The 20,908-nt window shown below is 36.0% G+C and overlaps 2 protein-coding genes across 2 annotated transcripts; both read right to left on the bottom strand.

Annotated features, from left to right (window-relative positions):
• Nucleotides 1-2,553: 2,553 nt before the first annotated feature.
• Nucleotides 2,554-3,717, bottom strand: LOC140960969 (uncharacterized). Its single transcript, XM_073419297.1, has 2 exons — nt 3,085-3,717; nt 2,554-2,994 (listed from the first exon to the last, which is right to left on the bottom strand). Exons 1-2 carry the CDS (start codon nt 3,715-3,717, stop codon nt 2,554-2,556), a joined length of 1,074 nt encoding a protein of 357 aa, XP_073275398.1.
• A 102-nt stretch (nt 3,718-3,819) lies between these two features.
• Nucleotides 3,820-5,214, bottom strand: LOC140960968 (uncharacterized). Its single transcript, XM_073419296.1, has 4 exons — nt 5,027-5,214; nt 4,424-4,702; nt 4,063-4,279; nt 3,820-3,960 (listed from the first exon to the last, which is right to left on the bottom strand). Exons 1-4 carry the CDS (start codon nt 5,212-5,214, stop codon nt 3,820-3,822), a joined length of 825 nt encoding a protein of 274 aa, XP_073275397.1.
• Nucleotides 5,215-20,908: the final 15,694 nt, after the last annotated feature.

Here is a 20,908-nt window from a genome sequence, read left to right as displayed (position 1 = left end):
CGCACATTCATATGATACTTTCCAGTCATATTATAGGCATTAACAAGCATTTTATTTGCACGAAATCTCATTAGAAAGTTTAAATAAATAATGATTGCATTTTATCATTATTTTATCAAGAGTTTGAAATATTACAAACACGAATTTAGACACATTTCCAATATAAATTTCCCACTAATCAATAAAGATATTAAAAGGGTTGTTGCTCATAAACTTACAAGAAATAATTAAAAAGGAGTATATCAGAATTTGATATTGTGCTCGGTGTGGTCAACACCAGCACACAACACTGCAGCAGAAATTAATATTTAAACACACGTGTAAACTTTAATGAATAAACACATGATTTAATTTATGCACAAGTAAGAATACTTGTGCGATGCCTCATAGCAAAAATTCACTAGAAAATATAAATAATTGTTTACACAAAACAATACTAGTGAAGGATAACAAACCTAAATTCCTTGACACTACAAGGAATTAAAACACATCAAAATAAACCAATACTAAAACTAGATGTAAAAACACGTATTGTTTAAAACAAACGAAACCACTCTTCGATCAACACTCTGCGTCAGCGTTGTTCTTTGAGTGTTGTCAACACGGGATAGCAAAACGGTGATTATGTGAGTCAATCACACAAACTCTTCATACAAATCTTCAATACTGAATTCGGTTAGGTTCAGCAAAGCTCCAGTGGTCGTAAGCTACTCTTCTCCCGTCGTCTCACCTTTTTTAATATTCGATCCCCATATTTATATTTCTTCTTGACCTCAATCTTCATAGATTTTCCATATCTATAAACAAGGAAACAAGAGTTTAATTGGAATCAAACTTTATTCAAGCTAGTATCTTATATCTTATGGATAAGTTCCTAAATTATATTGAATAATTCCCAAGAATAAGATTATCTATATCTAGGAAAACAAATTTTATTGAATGATTAGGTCAATTCAAATTTGTCTAGAGATGCAAAATAAGATATTAATCGATTTGGAATACAAAATAAAATATTGATTGATTTGGAATACAAGATTACTTTCAATCTCCCCCTTTTTGTATTTCTGGACAAAACTTCCAAAAATGATGACAGACTAGTTTGTAGCACCCCCTAAATTGGACATGTTAGTTTAGTGGTGTTGAGGTCAGTGTTGTCAACATTGACTCTCAACACCGGACACCAAGACTCGTCAAATGAAGACAAAGAAAATAAATAAGGAACACAGAGCACATATACTAAACAAGGAGACCAAAGGAAACATTCAAACGCAGAAAACAAGGAAAAAGAACAAGTAAGAAAAAATCTAAAAACAAACAAGGGCCTAGTAAACTGGGTCATCAGTACCGTCTCTGTAATGTCCAAAATTAAGACGACGTAATTCGACTGCATACAAATCGATTAAATATGAAAAAGGACTAAATAAATGATTTTACTTGCTTAATTCATTATGTGACATGCATGATATTATGTTAAATAGGATTTTATTATCATTATGCATAAAACTGTATTTTTAAGGGTTATTCAAGTTGCGATCGAGGAACGGAGACCGGGGGCTGAAATACGTAAAATGTTTTTATTAAATAATTAATTTAAAATATTTAAAATATGAGTGATGGTTTTTCATAATTTTTGAAAATAATGAGTTTTGAGGTGATTTATACGCCGTGACGTAAATTTTATCGATGTTGGTTTTCAACAAAAAAATACGAACTTTTTGGCAACCCTGCTAATAAAGATAGCCTAAGGGGTTGGTCATGGTTTGGGCCCCCATGGCTCGAGGGTGGCGCGAGGGGGTTGGTCATGGTTTGGTCCCCCATGGCTCGAGGGTGGCTCGAGAAATTCGCACCATGGCTCGAGGGGTTCAATCATAGGTCAAGTTAGGGTTTTTAAAGTTAAAAATAATCGAAACATGGTTCACGGGGGTTGAGTCGTGATTCGCGAGGGCTAAAATAATATAAAAAGTCTAAGTTTTGAATTTAAGAATTTTATATTAAAGTTTGGAATTTTTCGTAATTAAAACGCTTTCAAAACGATTAATTACGAATTAATTAAAAACAAAACGATTAATTACGAATTAATTAAAAAGTCTAGTATTTAAGCTAAATAAAATTATGAAAATTTTAATTTAGGCTTAAATAATTATTTAGGACATGTTAGAGTCAATGAAATCAAGAAAAAGTCAAAACCGAGAAATTTCGTCTAGGGGTAAAAAGGTCATTTTACACCTGAAAATTAGTAAACGCCATGGCAGTGCTCTGAACGCTTCTGAACTGAGACAGGGTGAAAACCCTTGTAAACTTGGTGTAACCAAGATGAGGTGAGCTCAGAGGCTCCTGAACTGCGTTAGGGTGAAAACCCTTATAAACTTGACGTCCCCAATATGAAGTGAGCTCTGAGGCTCCTGAACTGAGATCGGGTGAAAACCCTTCCCTTCAATAATATATAATAAAAACGTGTAATTTTATTAATATAACTGCATATAACATTAAAACCTTAGGTCCTCACTACAAAAGTAACTGACAAAATAAAAGAAATTATAGGTATAACATTATCTAAGTATAATATTTGCGGAGGTGATAAGCATTCCATGGCCTCTTCAATTTCTTCCCTGCCAGATCTTCTAAGTAATAGGCACCCGAGCTGAGCTTTTCTACCACTTTGAATGGTCCTTCCCATATTGGATCTAGCTCTCCCACATCCACATCTTGAACCTTCTTCCAAACTAAGTCCCCAACTTGGAAGCTCCTCTGAATGACCTTCTTATTGTAGGACTGGGCTATACGTCTCTTGTAAGCCTCCATTCTGACGGTTGCAGCTTCTCTCTTTTCTTCCAAAAAGTCTAAGTCTGCTGCCCGCCTCTCATCGTTCTGCTCATCATAGAATATTACGCGGGAGGTCTCTTCACCAATCTCTGCCGGGAGCACTGCCTCATTACCATACACCAGGCTGGAAGGCGTTTCCCCGGTGCCAATATTCAGAGTTATCCTATATGACTAGAGCACGCTGGGGAGTTCCTCCACCCAATTACCTTTTGCGTTCCCAAGTCTGGTGTTGAGGCTTTATACTAAGGATCTGTTGGTGACCTCCACCTGGCCATTACACTGAGGGTAGGCCACAGAAGTGAAGTACTGCTGAATCTTCATTTCTTTGCACCAGGCTTGGATCCGGCTTCCTTGAAACTTTCTTCCGTTGTCAGATATCAACTTCCTTGGGACCCCAAACCTGCAAACAATGTTCTTCCAGAGAAACTTTTGGACCTCACTCTCAGTGATTTTAGCCAGATCCTCGGCCTCAACCCATTTCCAAAAATAATCAATGGTGACAAGAAATAACTTCTTCTGGGCTGGGGCTATGGAAAAAGGTCCCACAATGTCAATTCCCCACTGATCAAATGGGCAGGCTGCCACAATACTATTCATCAGTGCGGCGGGTTGATGTTGGAGCTTAGCATGGCATTGGCAACTGTTGCATGAAACGACGGGAGTGAGGGAATCTATAAGCATAGTCGGCCAGAAATAAGATCCCAATTGATTTCCACAACAGCCTTCATGAATCTCTCTTAGCACGTAGTTGGATTGCTGAGGACCCAAACACTTAACAAGAGGTTGAGAGAGGGATCTCTTGTAGAGAACCCAATCGACAAGTATAAACCGAAGGCTCATTTGCTTCATCATGTATGCCTTTTTCGGATCACTTGGGAGCTCTCCATTTTTCATGAATCCCAATAACTCGGCGCGCCATTCATTGTCTTCGGGTTCGGGAGATGGGGAGTCTAAAGAAGGACTTAGTTCCACTTGGACTACCGCATCTCTTGATTTCTAACTGTGAAGTGAGCTGGCCATTTTAACGAGGGTGTCGGCACCCTCGTTTTCTTCCCTTGGGATCTGTTTAAACACAAGTTCGGTAAAGAGTTCTTTGGCTGCCTCGGCTGCCTTCGTGTATTTCATTAATCGTTCATTCTTAATATCATAAGACACATTCATTTGATTGGCCACTAACTGAGAATCAGATAAGAGATGAACTCGAGCTGCTCTGACCTACCGCGCTGCCCTTAAACCAACCAAGACCGCCTCGTATTCTGCCTCATTGTTAGATGCCCTGAAGTCTAATCTTACCGCCAACTTTACTTCATCCCCCTTTGGAGAGATTAATAGTACTCCAACTCCACTGCCTTCATTGGTGGATGACCCATCCACATACACTTTCCAAAGATCTTCTACCTCGACGTGTATGGTCTCAGCAAGGAAGTCGGCCAAATCCCGTGCTTTGATCGCGGTCCTTGGCCCATAATGAATGTCATACTCTGCTAGTTCAGTGTTCCATTTAACCAACCATCAAGAGATGTCAACGTGAGTCATTATTTTCCCGAGAGGGCTGTTAGTGAGGACCAAAATGGGGTGAGAGAGAAAGTAGGGCCTTAACCTTCGAGCCGTTGTGACCAAAGCTAGGGCAAGTTTCTCCACCACCATATATCTGAGCTCAGCTCCTTTGAGTGCGTGAGAGATGTAATATACAGGACTCTGTTCGGTGCCTAGCTGCCTGATTAAGACTGAGCTTACAGCTGCTTCGGTGGCTGAAAGATAAACATACAATTGCTCTCCTGCAGATGGCTTCACTAATATGGGGAGCTCAGCGAAATACTTCTTCAAATAATCAAATGCCTTCACACATTCTTCATCCCACTCAAACTTCTTGGCTTTCCTGAGCACGCGGAAGAAAGGTAAACTTTGATGTGCTACTCTTGAAATGAATCGTGATAAAGCTGCGATCCTTCCGGCAAGCTTCTAGACCTCCTGGAGATTCCCAGGAGGTGACATAGATTGGATGACCTTTACTTTCTCGGGGTTGGCCTCAATTCCCCTTTCCGTTACCATATATTCCAAAAACTTTCCGCTCCTGACCCCGAAGGTGCAATTCTGGGGGTTCAGCTTCAAACCGTAAGATCTCAGAGTAGCAAAGGTCTCATGGAGGTCCATTATGAGGTCAGCGGAGCTCTTGGACTTCACTCAAATATCACCCACATACACCTCCACATTTCTTCCAACCTGAGCTGAGAAAACCTTGTCCATGAGCCTTTGATAAGTAGCTCCTGCATTTTTTAACCCGAAAGGCATCACCACATAACAGAATGTCCCTTCGGAGATGATGAAGCTTACTTTATCCTGGTTTTCTTCTGCCAGTGGTATCTGATGGTATCTCTTATAAGCATCCATTACACATAAATATTGATGACATGTGGTTGAGTCGAGCAGTTGATCGATCCTCGGTAAGGGGTAATAATCTTTTGGGCAAGCTTTGTTCAGATCTTTAAAATTGACACACATTCTCCATTATCCAGAGCTCTTAGGGACCCGGACAACATTTGATAGCCATGTTGGGAAAAAGACCTCCCGTATGTGCCTTGCTCTAAGAAGCTCGTCCACTTGCTCTTTTATTATCTTGTCTTTTTCAGGGCCAAAGTGCCTCTTCTTCTGTTTGACTGGTCGGGCTTCAGAAAGTATATTGAGGCGGTGTTCCATTACCCTTGGGCTGACCCCTCGAAGCTCTTGTGAGAACCAGGCGAATACATCAGGATTAGCCATTAAACAGGCCAACAGATAATGCTTAGTTTTTGGATCCAGGTCAGCCGCCACTCTGATGCTTCGCTGGATTCCTATTTCCACTATCTCCAGTTCTTCCTCTGATGTGAGTTGAACCTCGTTTTTGGATATCATTCTTGGTTGAGTCCTGATCATCCCCACCTCAATTTGGGACATCTTCACTTCAACCTTCACCTCATCTACATAGCAACGGCGTGAGGACTTCTGGTCCCCATATACAACTCCCACTTGTTTCCCCGTAGGATACTTCAGATTTTGATGATAGGTGGAGCTCACAGCTCGGAAGTCAGCTAGGGCCGGTCGGCCCAATATCCTGTTGTACGAAGAAGGGGCATCCACCACATTAAAACACGTCATCTTGGTGATGCGATGCGGCCCCGCTCCCAAAGATAATGGAAGCACGACTTTTCCAGTAGTTTGGACCGCATGTCCCGTGAAGCCAAACAAAGGTGTAGAGATAGGATCAAACTCGAAGCCTTCTACCTTCATTTGATCAAGAGTCTTTTTGAAAAGAATATTAACTGAGCTCCCGGTGTCTACAAAGATTCTCGCCACGTCATAGTTGGCGACGGTGAGGGTTACTAGTAAGGCATCGTTATGGGGTGCCACAATATCTTTCAGATCCTCTGGTGCAAAGATGATAACTGGATTGGACTTAGGACCAAGGTCTAACCCAAGGCTCTCCAATCTCCTACCATGGGCTTTCCGAGCTCGGCCTGAGTCTCCGTCGGTTGCGCAGCCGGATATCATGTGTATTATCCCTCGGGTCAGGTCATTAGCTATCTGTTCGACCTGAGCTCCTTGCTGTCTTTGGGGGTCTGCTTGGCCCCTTTGGTTGGGCCGATTTTCTCCGGGTGGTCTTTGATTCACCCAGAGGGGTCCCAGGCCTCTCCTGTTATCTTGATGATGTCCTTCACGTCGGGTTAAGAGGCCCTTCATGTGAGGGTCTCTTTACATGATTCTTTGCACCTCTTCCCTCAGTCTTTGGCAGTCATTCGTGATGTGACCGTATTCCTGATGGAACTCACAAAACTTATCCGAGGGAGGCAAACGTGGCCCATTTTCTGCTTGTTTTGGGCGTTCCAACTTTCTTCTTTCTTCACAGATTGCCATGGACCTTTACAAGCTCATGGCCAATCGGGCATAAGGGAAAGGTCCTGGACCTCGGCCTCGTTCTTCTGCTCTTTCTGCAGGCCTTTTCCTTCTTAGCTATACTTTCTCTTTTCCCTTATCTTTGTCTCCCAGTCTAACATCCGCACACCTATGCCTCTGCGCAACCTCGAGGTTCACATACTTCTTGGCTCGACTTAGGAGCTCATCAAAGCTTTGAGGGGGTTTTTTCACCAAGGAATTGAAAAATTGTCCCCCTCGGAGGCCTTGCGTGAAGGCGTTTACCAAAGTTTCTGTGGCAGCGGCTGGGACCTCCAAGCCTGCACTATTGAAGCGTCTAATGAAATCCTTCAGTGAGTCTGAGTCACTTTTTTTTCAAATTGAATAAGCCCAAGGAGATCTTCAAGTATTTTTTGCTTGTGGCATATTGGTTAATGAAGACGGTGCTAAATTCCCGGAAGCTGGTAATAGAATGCGGTGGCATCAGATCAAATCACCTCTGAGTCGGTCCTACCAAGGTGGTAAGGAAGACGTGGCATTTTACCCCATCTGAGTATCTGTGGAGCAGGGATGCGTTACTGAACCTCCCCAAGTGTTCTTCAGGGTCAATACTCCCATCATAATCCTTAAAAATTGGCTGACGGAAGTTAGGGGGGAGGTCCTCATTCAATATCTCGGGAGAGAGCGGGCTCTCCATGTCCAGTGTGGGAGGTCGGCCTCCCACTTGTCTGCCCAACCTCCTGATTTATTCCCATATGGCTTCTAGGTGTCCAGGAGGAGGGGGCGGAGGCAGAGAAGGGGGAGGGGGAGGTGGAGGTGGTGGTGGTGGTTGTGGCGGCGGTGTTGGAGGCTGATTTCGACGGAGAGTCTCTTCCACAGATCTGTTAATTAGTTGGGCCAGCTGATCCATACTAAGATCAGCCATTCTTCTCCTTTGACCACCTCCTCTAGGGCCTGTCGTTCTTCCTCTTTGTCCCCACATGTCTACGTCTTTGCTCGAAATTCCCACACACGACGCCAATTGATGTTGCTAAAATCCGAGATGGCTGTTGGGAGGTCAGATCTTCACTTTGGGAGCTCGGATCGGATTGCTGGGAGTTCGTATCTTCACGTTGGGAGCTCGGATCGGACCTTCGAAATCTGGAGGCAAAAACAAGAACGTTAGAAAGGGGCCGGAAGGTTGTTCTAGCGTAGCCCCTCCGACGCTCAAGTCAAAGATTAGAAAACTGAGAGAGTAATGTATGTGCTGAGAATGAGTGAATATATGAATGCATAAACAATGAACGAAACCTGATATTTATAGGAGGAGAATAGAGTCCTGATTTGGTAGATTTAGATTTTCAGAATCTTTTGAGATTTGGTTAGATCTTGTGAAAGATTTGGTTAGATCTTGATGGGTTTTACCTCTTTGGGCTGGATTTATGCGGGCTACCCGTTGAAATCCGAATAGAGGCCCTTCAGGGTGTGAGCCTAATGAGAATCGGGGTCCTCGTGGAGCTTGGATCGATAGGTCGGCCACAATACTTCCAGTCGACCCGATTCCATGACATGGGAGGTCGGCTCGGCCCTGGGATGTCGGATGAGAAAGGTTGGCATGGGAGGTCGGCTACCTCTCTGATCGACGAGATTGTTGACGTGAGAGGTCGGTTGGGATGACCTCTCAGATGACCTCCTAAAACGTTCAGCCAAGTATGAGGCGACCTTACGCTGTGCTGCGTCATGAATCTGACCGCCTAGTTCTACCGCACGTTGGGCCACTAACTGTCTAGGCTACCGAGAGTTGGCCGGACCCATCCTCGGTCCGGGGGTAGCAACTAAATCATCCTCACTTTCTCTAACATCTCTCTCGCTATTTTTGTAAGGTCCAAAATTAAGACGACGTAATCTAACTGCATGCGAATCTAAGGAATATGGAAAATAGTTAATTAATTGATTTAAATTGCTAAATTGATTATGTGATATGTTTATATGATGTTTTAGTAGTTTTCTACTTATATGCATTAAAACATATTTTTAAGGATTATTCGAGTTGCGATCGAGGAACGGAGACCGATGGTTGAAAAATGAAAAATAATTTTATTAAATAATTATTTTTAATTATTTAAAATATGATTGATACTTTTTCTTATTTTAGAAAATAAGGAGTTTTGAGGTGATTTTATACGCCGGGACTTAATTTTTATCGGTGGTTTTTTAACAAAAATACGAACGTTTTGACCACTCGACTAATAATTTCACGAACTTTTCTAAACAAAATAATTTTTAAATACACTAATGAACTTAATGGGCCTAATTAACCTTGTTAATGGACCTAAGCTACCATTAAAATTTTAATTACTATTTAAAGTGCAATTCACCCCACCATTTGAAACATAACTCACGTTCCCCTACCCTAGCTGCATACAAGACTCCCTTGCACTTGAAATTCACGGCACACACCATCAAGAACAAGGGAAAGCTTCGAATTTTATCAAGGTTTTCAAGCCATCGATCCCTCGTCGTCGTTCTTCAATTGTCAACATTATTTCGTGCGTTAAACACGCAAAGACACGTCATATTCTTCTCTTTACTCATCCATCACACCATAGTATTTATTTAAAATCATTTTGCATGAAAAACAAGTTGCATCATGTTATATTTTCGTAGATGCATCTTATGTGATTTTTAAAGCTTGTGTTTTCATCCAAAATCATGTTTAATATGATCTTAAGAGGCTGCCACGATTAGGGTATGGATCTAGGGTTGTTTTACACAAGTTTAATGTGTCTAAGTTACCACAAAAACGTTGCACCACACGAAGAACAAAAGCTGGAACCGAAAATTGATGTTGGGTGATCAAGGGGCATGGTTTATGGGAATTGTTGCTTGGATTGGTCTCGGCTGGGACCAGGGCTGGCTAGGGTCACGTAGGGGTTAGGGAAGGATTCCTAGCCGTGCTAGGACTCGAGGGATGAGGGGCTGGGCTAGGTCAAGTCCTTAGGGTCCTACGAGGGTGCATGAGGGGCTGGTCCATCGGCTTGGTCCTAGGCGCGAGTTCAAGGAGTCCATGTCAACTAGGAGTCTCGACCGAGAGCTTGTGCTGTTGTGAGCCTTCGGTTAGAGCTTAGGGTCAGGTTCTTGGGGTGCTAAGGGTCTAGAAGGGTCCATAGGGAGTCTGGCTCGAAGTTGGTCCAGCATGGTTCGAACATGGCTCGACGAAAAAATCGAAATGGCTCGAGGGTAGGCTTGGTTCGAGGGATTAGGGTTTTCTTCCTTGAGTTTAATTCGAAACATGGCTCACGGGGGTCGAGTAGTGGTTCACGAGGGCTAAAATAATATAAAAAGTCTAAGTTTTTAATTTAGAAATTTTATATTAAAGTTTGAATCAAATCGGGATTAAAACGCATTAAAAGTGAATAATTAAGGAATAATTGAAAAGTCTAGAATTTAATGTAAATAAATTGTGATAAATTTAATTTAAGCTTAAATAATTATTTGGGATATTTTATAGTCAAAGAAATTAATAAAAAGTCAAAAACGGGAAATTTTACGTCTAGAGATAAAAAGGTAATCTTGCACCCAAAAATTAGTAAACGTCATGGCAGTGCTCTGAATGCTGTTTTATGTGTTAAAATCTTTATTTTAAATGTTTATGGATTTTTATGATTTAAGACGAACATTAAAAGACATGTTGTATGATTGGTTTAAAAGGAAAACGATATTTATATGCATGTTTTTATAAAGTGATGAAAATACGAAATGTTAAAGGAAGTGAAGTAATTATGACTAATACGAATACATGATACGATGATATGTTAATACGAAGGCCAAGGCTCAGTTGACGGGTGAGAGTGTCGCTGATGTCCCAGCCGCCCAGTACTGTGGTTACATGTAGATGGATCCATCGCTCAATACGAATACGAAAGTCACAATTAACGATTTGAATTCAACGAAAATGAATATGAATATGTTTATGATGAATATGAATATGAATATTTAGATATGAAAATGTTTACGTTTAAAGTTTATGCATCTGCATGAAAATATTATTTTACGTACAAGTATTTTCACTGTTGCATGTGTTCTGTATATGTATTACTTGTTATCAAGATTATGATATGTTGAGTCTTTAGACTCATTAGGTGTGATTGATGCAGGTGAGTTTGATAATAATGATAATGGAGGTCTTGATGGTTGACTTTGCTGGACTGAATGTGCACATAACCCGAGGACTATCGCTTCTAGTCTTCTGCATTTACGTTGATGATTTATGTTAAAGATTTTTACGACTTTTTATTTATGCTTTGAGTGGTTTTTGAGAGGTTGATAATATGAGCTATACATTTTAGATATTGCTTTTTAGGTTGGTAAAATGTTGGATGATTTTATGTTTTGACTATTTTATTTGATTTTAAAATATTAGTTGATTGTTTTATTTTTAAAATGATGTCAAAAATATTTTAAGTGTGTGGGTATGTTTCGGCCGAATTGAATGTAAGGTAAAAAAAATATTTCTATTACTTTTTAAGCAAAACGAGTCGTGGACGTTTCGATTTTTTTTTCAAATTTCATCCATATCAATTCTTATTAAACTAACCATACAAATTTTTACAACTTCTATCTATTTTATCTTAAAACTTACGTGTTTTTTCTCTCTTATATTTTTTTTTTTTAAAAAAAATCTCTTTTTTCAAATAATTAAATTGTATGAACATGTGAAAATCACGTGTGATGGTTGCTAGATATAATGTAATACTTAAACAAATTATAATAATTACTTTGTTATGTCAATATAACACCAAAATTTATTTACATATTTGTCCTTGCATTATGTTTGATATTAATTTTGATGATATGACCTTATTAATCATCTTCGTAGTTCTCTCCAATTTATTCTCATTTTTTCATCAATTTTTATCTACTTTATCACAAAGCTTTCTCTCTTTAATAGTTACGTTCTTTTTTTAACGAATAATGAAATTGTGTGAATACGTGAAAATTATGTGTAATTGTTGCTAATATATCTACACTATATATAATATATCTTATTCATTTGAGACACTTAAAAAAATTAAGTTTAGCGTTATGATTTGTTTTTTGATCAACCGACCTTTTTTCTTCAAATTACAAAATATTTAATTTTTTTTAACAAAAAAATGTCATCAAAGCTATTTTAGTAAATTTTTATATTATTTATATCTAGCATATGTCTTTGTCATAATATATAAAATATATTTTTTTTATGTTTATCTTAATTTTTAAAATTTTAAATTAAATAATCATATCACTCCTAACAAAAGACATTATTATCAAAAAACTTGAAGTTTTAAATTTTAATATAATATCTCGAATTCACAAAAAAAAAAAATTTATTTAACATAAAAAAATTTTAATTTAAAAATATTATCTCAAATTCAAAAAAAAAAAAGTTATTCTATCTTAATTCATCAAAGATAGCGTTTAAAAATTCAACAAAATCTATAACTGTATAAGATTCTGTTGTTAAACTACAGATTACAATTTGATATTTCATTGAAAGGAAAGGATAAATATTTAGGAATAGTTTTAAAAAATAAATTTTCTGAAAATTTGTGACAGCTAGGAAGTACTATGGCAACTTGCGGTGGGGAACTCACAGGTGAAGTTCTTCTTGCTTGAATTGTTGGTGCTACAAGGGGCTTGATGTTTGGCTACTGATGCAACTAAAAATTGTGATTATCCGAATTACTTTGTAGGTTCGTAAACGAATTCAAGTAATCGTAGAAAGATATTCTAGCTAGCTCGTAAACGTGTCCAAGTAACTGGTGGAGATAAATCTTTGTGGGTTATCACTTGCGTCACAGAGAAACGTCAGAGACGTCAGGGTTTGCCCGACGTAGACACTCCGACGTTCAAGTCAGAAAATAATTTTAAGATATTAATTGAGAGCTAAAAAGTTTAAGCATAAAATCCTCCTACTTGAATAATGAGAATCGTCTCCTATTTATAGATTTTTTTAGAGTGTATAGTGGACTTGGGCATTTATAATTAATTTGAGTCTCAATAATGAATTGAATAATTAAATTGAGTCATTACTCATCTGCTACGATATTGGGAATTATAGGTAATTATTTTTTACAAGAAAGATATATAATATAGAAGAATTCGCGAATTGGGTAAATTATTTTGTTCAACCAAGTACTCCGATCCTTAAATAATTGGTGGAAAAGTGTTGCATCTTGTATTCCTGTAGCTTGTAAGGTGCGATGTTTTGATTACAAAGTAAAAAGATAAAAATGGAGCTTATTTAATAAATTTTTTTTTTAATTTTATATCTAAAAAGCAGGAACTGATCGTGTGAGAGGGAAGTTGGTGAAAAATCTCCAATCAAAATATTTCTGTGGGTTCACTCCCTACCCACAAAATTGTGGTACTATGTCATACAAAATGTGGTACACTTCATGTGGAAATGTGGTACTAAAAAAGTACCCAGGGACTGAACACAAAAAAATCGACGGCTGGAGATTGAAGGTCAATTTCCCGTCGTGTGAGGCATTTAGCAGGAACTGAATGTGTCAGGCACTGATCAATTCTGCAGATTGCACATTACAAAATCGATAATGTTCATGGGCATTACTCTATTATATTTGGCTACTATTTTGACATCCATTAGGGTTTCAGTGCCCTCTTCCTCGCCGATGTTGTGATCAACGCATTCACTCACAACATGGGCATGCTCATTTTGGGTCGTGCCCTCCTTGGTCTCGGCATTGGTTTCGCCAAATATTTATATATATATATATAAAAAGTTGATGGATCTTTGTTGGTACATTGGTGTGACCCTTCTTCCTCTTTTTTTTGGGTAGTATGATTCTAAATTCATTCACATGGTGTTTAGACATGATTCTAAATTCATTCACATGGTGTTTAGATTATTTACTTTTAGCGATTTACGTTCAGATCCAACTATCCTAGTATTTAGGCGGTAACATATATTCTTTTATCTCCCTATGGACAATCAACTGGAAGTCACCATTCTTTCATTAGTAGAATTTTTGGTTTTTACTTCGTCACTGGTTACTTCGGCGATTATTAATTATGAATTAGTATATACCAATCAACTTCGGTAATAACACCGGCGAAGTAAAACATTATTTTTTTACTTCAAGATTTAAAAAACACGGACTTCACTTCTAATTTTTTGTAACATTTTACTTCGACAGTTAATTACTTTGTAAAAGATGAACCAATAGTCAACTTTTAATACAACTCAATAATTGTGAAGTCATTCTTTATTAATTACTTCACTATAATAAAAAAAATGAAGTATTTCAAATCGACTACATCGTCAATAAATGTAAATTGTGAAGTAACAAAATACCAAATACTTCAACAAATAAAAATTATGGCGAAATTATAGAATATAATTACTTCATCATAGTTCCATAACAACGAAGTCGTTCGCATCAATTACTTTACTAAAATACAAAACATGTGAAGTTATGTAAAACATTTACTTCGTCAATCAATGTAAACTATGAAGTTATATCACTACAAAAAAATTAGGCTCAAACTTTTGAGACGGTTTTGATGAAATCGTCGCAATTAAAAACTAAAACCGTCCCACTTAGCGACGGTTGTATAAAACCATATTTAGCGATGGGTTAAATAAAACCGTCGCTGTTTATTAAAACCGTCACTATATTTCGCGACAGTTTATTAATACTCGCTATAATTAGCGACGGTTTTATTCAACCCGTCGCTAATTACGACGGTTTTAATAAAATTGTCGCTAAAAATAGCGACTGTTTCAATAAACCGTCGCAAATTGCGATAGTTTGTCCACAACCCGTCGCTCGCAAATTTTCTATAAATATCCCTCCATTCGGTCCATTTTCCTCCACACCATTTCACATCTGTCATAAATTTCTCTTTGGGCGATTTTATTTTTGATTTGCGGTAAGTTTTTTTAGCTTCTATTCCAGGTAAATTTTTGATTCTTTGGAATCATGAATTTTTTTAGCATCTATCTAAAAATAATTATAAAATTAAATTTTTTTAATTAATTATAAAATAAATTTTTATTTATATATAAATAAAATTAGTGACGGTTTTAAAACTATAGCTAATTAGCGACATGTTTTACACCGTCGCTATTTAGCGACGGTGTGTCTCAAAAACCGTCCCAAATTAGCGATGGTTTATATCAATAACCGTCACTAATTAGCGATCGTTTATATCAAATCTGTAAGTGGCGACTGTTTATATCTCTTAACCGTTGCTAATTAGCGACGGTTTTTGATATAAACCGTAGCAATATTTGTACCGGTTTTCCCTCATTACACCTACCAAATACTTTGCTGATTTCTTGGATACGACTTCAGTTATAATGCGAAGTAAAATGGTATCCTATTACTTAATGTGCGTCTACTTCGCCAATTATCTTCCTATGACTTCATTGAATATGCGAAGTAAATTAAGGAAATTCTACTAGTGTTTAATCGTTTAATCAAGTCTACGATTGAAAACTAAGCCCTTTGTCTCGATTTCACTAAAAAAATTGACTAATTTTTTCATTGAAATCAATCTCCGGAATCCGACAACGTTGCGGAAGTGACGTGGTGGGACAATAGTTGTAAAACTGTTGGAACTTTTCAAGTTCGCAATCTTGATTTTGATGTTAAATAAACTTGTTATTTTTTGTCACTAATAATCTACCTTAATGTGCAGAAGCTAGGATCAGCCACGAGCTGTTTACATCGCAAACTGAAGACCCAACTATTCGCACAAACTGAATCATGCGAACTGATATGTCAAATGAGCAGTTCAGCTGATCGTCCAGTTGATAGGTGGATCAGCAGAAGAACCTCAAAAGCATGCTTAGCTGAAGGAGTGTTCAATTGATGAAGAAGTCTAGCTGATCAGTTCAACTGGAGGAGAGTGAAATCAGTTCAACTGATTTCATCAGCCCAACTAAAGATCAGTTCAGCTGACTAGTTCGGAGCGTCAGTTAAGAATCTTTCAGTTGTAGATGAAGACAAACTCATTCAATGGATTCTAGCTATACACAAAGAGAAAAAGTAATTGTTCAGTCAAAGGACAATAATGGACGTTGCATCAGAGCATTAAAGACAAAAAAGTTTCAGAAGGACAGTCGGAAAGTCGAGACACAAAGTCCAAGAAACAAATTCAAGATGGCACGGATACAATAATTGAGTCTCACTGTACGATCAGTTTTCCCGCCTATATAAAGAGAGGATCAGTGAAGACTCAATAAACAGAGATAAGAAGCTACATTGTTGTGACTTTGATTGTTGCACTCCCAATAGCAGGTTGTCCGCAAGTAGCATAATTCGGTGAGTCCGATATCGTATCCACAGGGAAGCTACGGTAATTACAAGTCCACTACAATGTCTTTTTGTTTTTGTTTTTGTTTTTGTTTTTGTTTTAATTATTTGAATCTTTAATTGGTAATTTTTAATTGTTCAAATTTTAATTTAAGTAGTTGAGATTAGAGGATCCACTCTTGATATTTTAATAAAGTTAACATTAATGAACATTATTGAAATCCACTTAATAAAATGGTTCCAATATATTAAATAATCATATTTATATTATGTTATATACTATTTTCTTATAAGTATAAAATATATATCAAAACTTATAAATGTTGTCAAGTATTTATTGTGCTATATATATTTGTAAACACTAAATCAAGGTTCCCACTTTAAATGGTTGGTAAAACCAAACTAACATTTAAATGGTACCAAGAAATTAATAATATGATATATTGATATATAATAAATCAAGGCATCCACTTTAAATGGTTGGTAAAACCAAACAAACATTTAAATGGTACCAAGAATTTAGTGTAACATATAGCAACAATAAATCAAAACTCCCACTTATAAGTAGAGTATAAAAATGCTTAAAGAAATAAATATAACATAAACAATAAATAATGATTAAATAATATAAAACATAGATTATTACCTTTTAATAACCTTATTATCATACCAAGAGCTTCACCTTTTTATCTCAACCTTGAGAAGTTAGCTACTCATTATTCAAACTATAAAACTTTGAATATGAAATTAACATGCTAATTATTTTTAAATGATGAAATAAAGGAAAAATAAAGAGAGAAATATTATGAACCCAAAGATTTGTTCATAGAATGAGAGATATCTCAATTCATTACAATGCACCCCTATTTATAGCCAAATTTGGGGAGACAACCACAAATAAAATATTATTTTTTACACATAAATCTTCATTGGTGTTCCAAGAAATTATATTTTAATACACATCACTTTTGAAAATCTTCCCATCCAATTTTGCTTCTCTACATAAAATAAAACATGTGGATAATTGAGTTGTTTGAATTTTGGTATTTTTTTTTAACCATTTGACCAAGTAGTTTGAGAGATATGGTCAAATTACTAGAGTATGGTAAAACGGCCACTCCTTTGGTAACTTTGTTTGTTGCTTAATTTGATCCCAATTGTGAGAAGATTTTTATCTCATGCTTGTCACCAATATTGTAGATATTATCATCAACTTTCTACAAGTCCAAGAATCATCTTAATCCCATTTGCAACGCCAAGTTTATTCTTGTTTTATCGAACCTGTAAAAATAGTAAAAACTTATAATTACACAACAACTTATTTTTTATACAATTTATTATAAAACATATAATATTTAAACATTTAATAAAACAAAAACTATAAATTTATATTATAATATATTTAATTAATGTACAATTAATATATTTAATTAATGTACAATTTTTATATTTATCACATACCCCAACCAGCTTATTGCTAGTCCCTATCAATTTAAGCGTTAATAGCAATACAAAACATATTGATTAATTTAAATAGAAATGTAATCGGAATTATCCAAGTGTTTAAATTAAATTTGAAAACTGTCAAAGTTATATCAAGATCATCATAATTATAATTTATGAAATAATCTGAGCTGATCAATTCAAAGCTTATTTTCAGGTAGTTAAATGTACATGGCCTTCAGAAATTCCTAGTAAGAGTCTCAACTCCATATCCTCACGGGTTAATAAATTTTTCAATTTATGGGAACGATTTCTCTCATGGAGTTGGAATACAGATAAATACTCAGGAAAATGATTTACAGAATGCAGACAGACAAACGAACCAAACTAATCAAAAGATAGGAAATCCATTGATTCAAAATCTAGTTGTTCTTATTATATATTTTTTCCTGATCTTTTTTTTTTGTTTTCATAACATCATGGAATCAGACTAAGTTTATGCTTCTTGACCACATATTTATTTAATTTGTACAATAAATTTCTCTCTTTCTTTTTTTTTCTTTTATGAGAGATAAATGGGTCGTAGCATATAACTTAAAAATTACATAGATCTTCAACATCTTTCTTTTTGTTTTTTTTTTTCTCTTTTTTTTCTTCAGGAACTATAATATTTTTTTTTTCAAAATAAGAACTCAATATCTAAACAATAGATAGCCTCTCTCATGATCAATAAAGGCTCGAAAGCTGTTTTCTCAGTCCTCTCCACTCACTCACAAAATATGTGTGAGTTTAAAATTTTAGGCACTCTTATAAGGTATATCTTGGGCCATATACTTTAATACCTGATTTTATCACAATGGTTAATCACTAAAAAAGATTTCATAAATCATATTTTTATATTGATCAGAATATTAAAATTGACATTTTTTCAAATAAAAATTTAAACATCCTTAAATAGATTAATACATGTTCTAATTTAAACCTTTCAAACATGTAATGTATGATATTTTTGCAAAAATTACTAAGATACAAACAATAAACATGGTTTTATTTTAAAATAATATATTTTTTTAATTATTTTTTATTAATATTTTTTTTATAAATTTGTTCTCCCCCCAAACAGAATATGACATTGTCCCTAATGTCAAAATAACTATTAATAAAGAGTACATAATGAAAGAGATATCACCTTGAATTTTATTGAAGATAACAAACGCAAACCAATCCACGACTTTTGAATCAATGATCCAACTTTCTTTTCTTACTGCTTGATTGCGACCAATTGATCTTTGCTATCATCGGATCAGGTTTATGAACAAAAGCTTCCAAATCATCAATTAATTGGTTGGCAGTCGAAGCAGAGATGAGCATCCTTCGTAAATTTTCTGAAATGAAATTCTGTTCCACAGCTTTATCAAGAAATGTTAACAAACTGTCATAATAATTATTGATATTCAAAAAGCCCACAGGTTTATTATGGATATTAAGTTGTGCCCAATAAACAGTGTGAAAAATTTCTTCTAATGTACCAAAATCACCTGGTAATGTGATAAAAGCATCAGAATTTTCAATCATTTTGGTGATTCTTTCATACATTGAAGAAACTTTTAATTCCTCCCCAATCGTAACACCTGTAATATTTCTTTCAGCTAAAGCTGTAGGAATAATACCCAAAACCTGACTACCTCCAAGATGTGCAGATGTTGAAACAGATCCCATTAACTCAATATTACCTCCCCCATATACCAAGTGAATTTTTCTCTCAGCCAATATCTTTCCAAGATTATTTGCTGCTTCTACAAACACTTCATTTTTTCCAGGACTCGACCCACAAAATACAAAAATATTTTTCAATTTTTGTGCAGAGGATCCAGCCATGTTTTTACTTTCTTTTTGGTCTGCGAAAATAGAGAGAAAGATGAGAGATTTTATAGGGGTTATATGTTATCATGACAAAACTATGGGTCACAGTTGTAAACATAATAAACAGTAAAAACAATAATAACACAAATGCATATAAACAGTAGTGTGATTGTGGCTCACAATTTTCCTCTGGTTTTACGTCCAGAAACGGCTTCAACGCCTTCAATGAGTCGAGGATATGCTTCCCATCCAATTTTCTTATAAATTGGCAAACAAAGTCTTTTTTAGTCGGATTCCCAAGACTATTAAAATGACGCTCGTCTTGGAATTGTTTCCAAAAACGGAGAAGTTCAATATGCACGTGTCCACTAGAATGCGTCTCAAGAGTCAATAAGTTGTTATCTAAAGACTCCTTACTCAGCCCATTTTTAATGAAACCAATTTTATCTTCTCTGTTATTGGAAACATATCCCAAAGATCTGCATCATTTGTTACAAGTCCATCTTGCACATTTATGACAAACCCCTAAACTTTGGCCCTTCGTTTTTTCGCATAAGTACTTTTTCCTAATCCAGGCATATAACGAATGAGTAATGACTGTTGAAATTCTCCTTCTAATCGGACCTTAGCTTTTATTACAAGACGAATATCTTCTGGAATTCCTTTTCGCATTAACAATCTCAATCTTTCACACCTACCTGCATAAATTTTTCTTAGAACATTTTCAGAAACAGAGGGAAAATATTTACAAATTTTTGAGAGAATTTCATCCATTTTGAAAAGAAAAGAAATGATTTTTTTTTTTTTTCGTATCAGCAATTATGGGAAACTGATTAAACCGACTATGAGAGTCACGGAGTACCGTTATCCGCCATTTAACCGGGAAAATAAAAAGATTAAGGAAACCTGAAATAAAAACAAACAAAATTAAATGCAACACAAAAAAAATCAAGGATCGGAAAGGGAAATAAACTCTTCTTGAAAAATTTCATTTTCTAAAAATGGTTTAAGCCTTTGTCCATTTACTTTAAAAACATCACCATTTTTAGGATTTTCAATGTCCACAGCTCCATAAGGATACACATGTTTTACAACATATGGACCTGTCCATCTTGATCGTAATTTTCCTGGGAATATGTGAAGTCGCGAATTATAAAGCAAAACTTTTTTACCAATCTCAAAAGATTTTCTAAGAATTGTTTTATCATGAAATGATTTGATTTTTGCTTTATAAATCCTTGAATTCTCATACGCGTCATTTCTGAGTTCATCAAGTTCATTAAGTTGCAATTTTTTGGCTTCATCCATGCTTGAATTAAAAGTTTTGATCGCCCAATAAGCTTTATGTTCCAATTTCACAGGCAAATGACAATGTTTTCCGTAAACCAACCTATAGGGAGACATATTCAATGATGTTTTAAAAGCTGTTCGATATGCCCAAAGTGCATCATTAAGTCGCAGAGACCAATCTTTTCTATTTGGGTTAACAGTTTTTTCCAAAATTTGCTTTATCTCCCTATTAGCTAATTCAACTTGTCCATTTGTTTGAGGATGATAAGGAGTAGTTACTTTGTGAGTAATACCAT

Source organism: Primulina huaijiensis, chromosome 16 (assembly GCF_012295235.1).
Source record: "Primulina huaijiensis isolate GDHJ02 chromosome 16, ASM1229523v2, whole genome shotgun sequence".
Lineage (NCBI taxonomy): Eukaryota > Viridiplantae > Streptophyta > Magnoliopsida > Lamiales > Gesneriaceae > Primulina > Primulina huaijiensis.
This window is presented reverse-complemented; position numbering and strand designations above follow the sequence as displayed.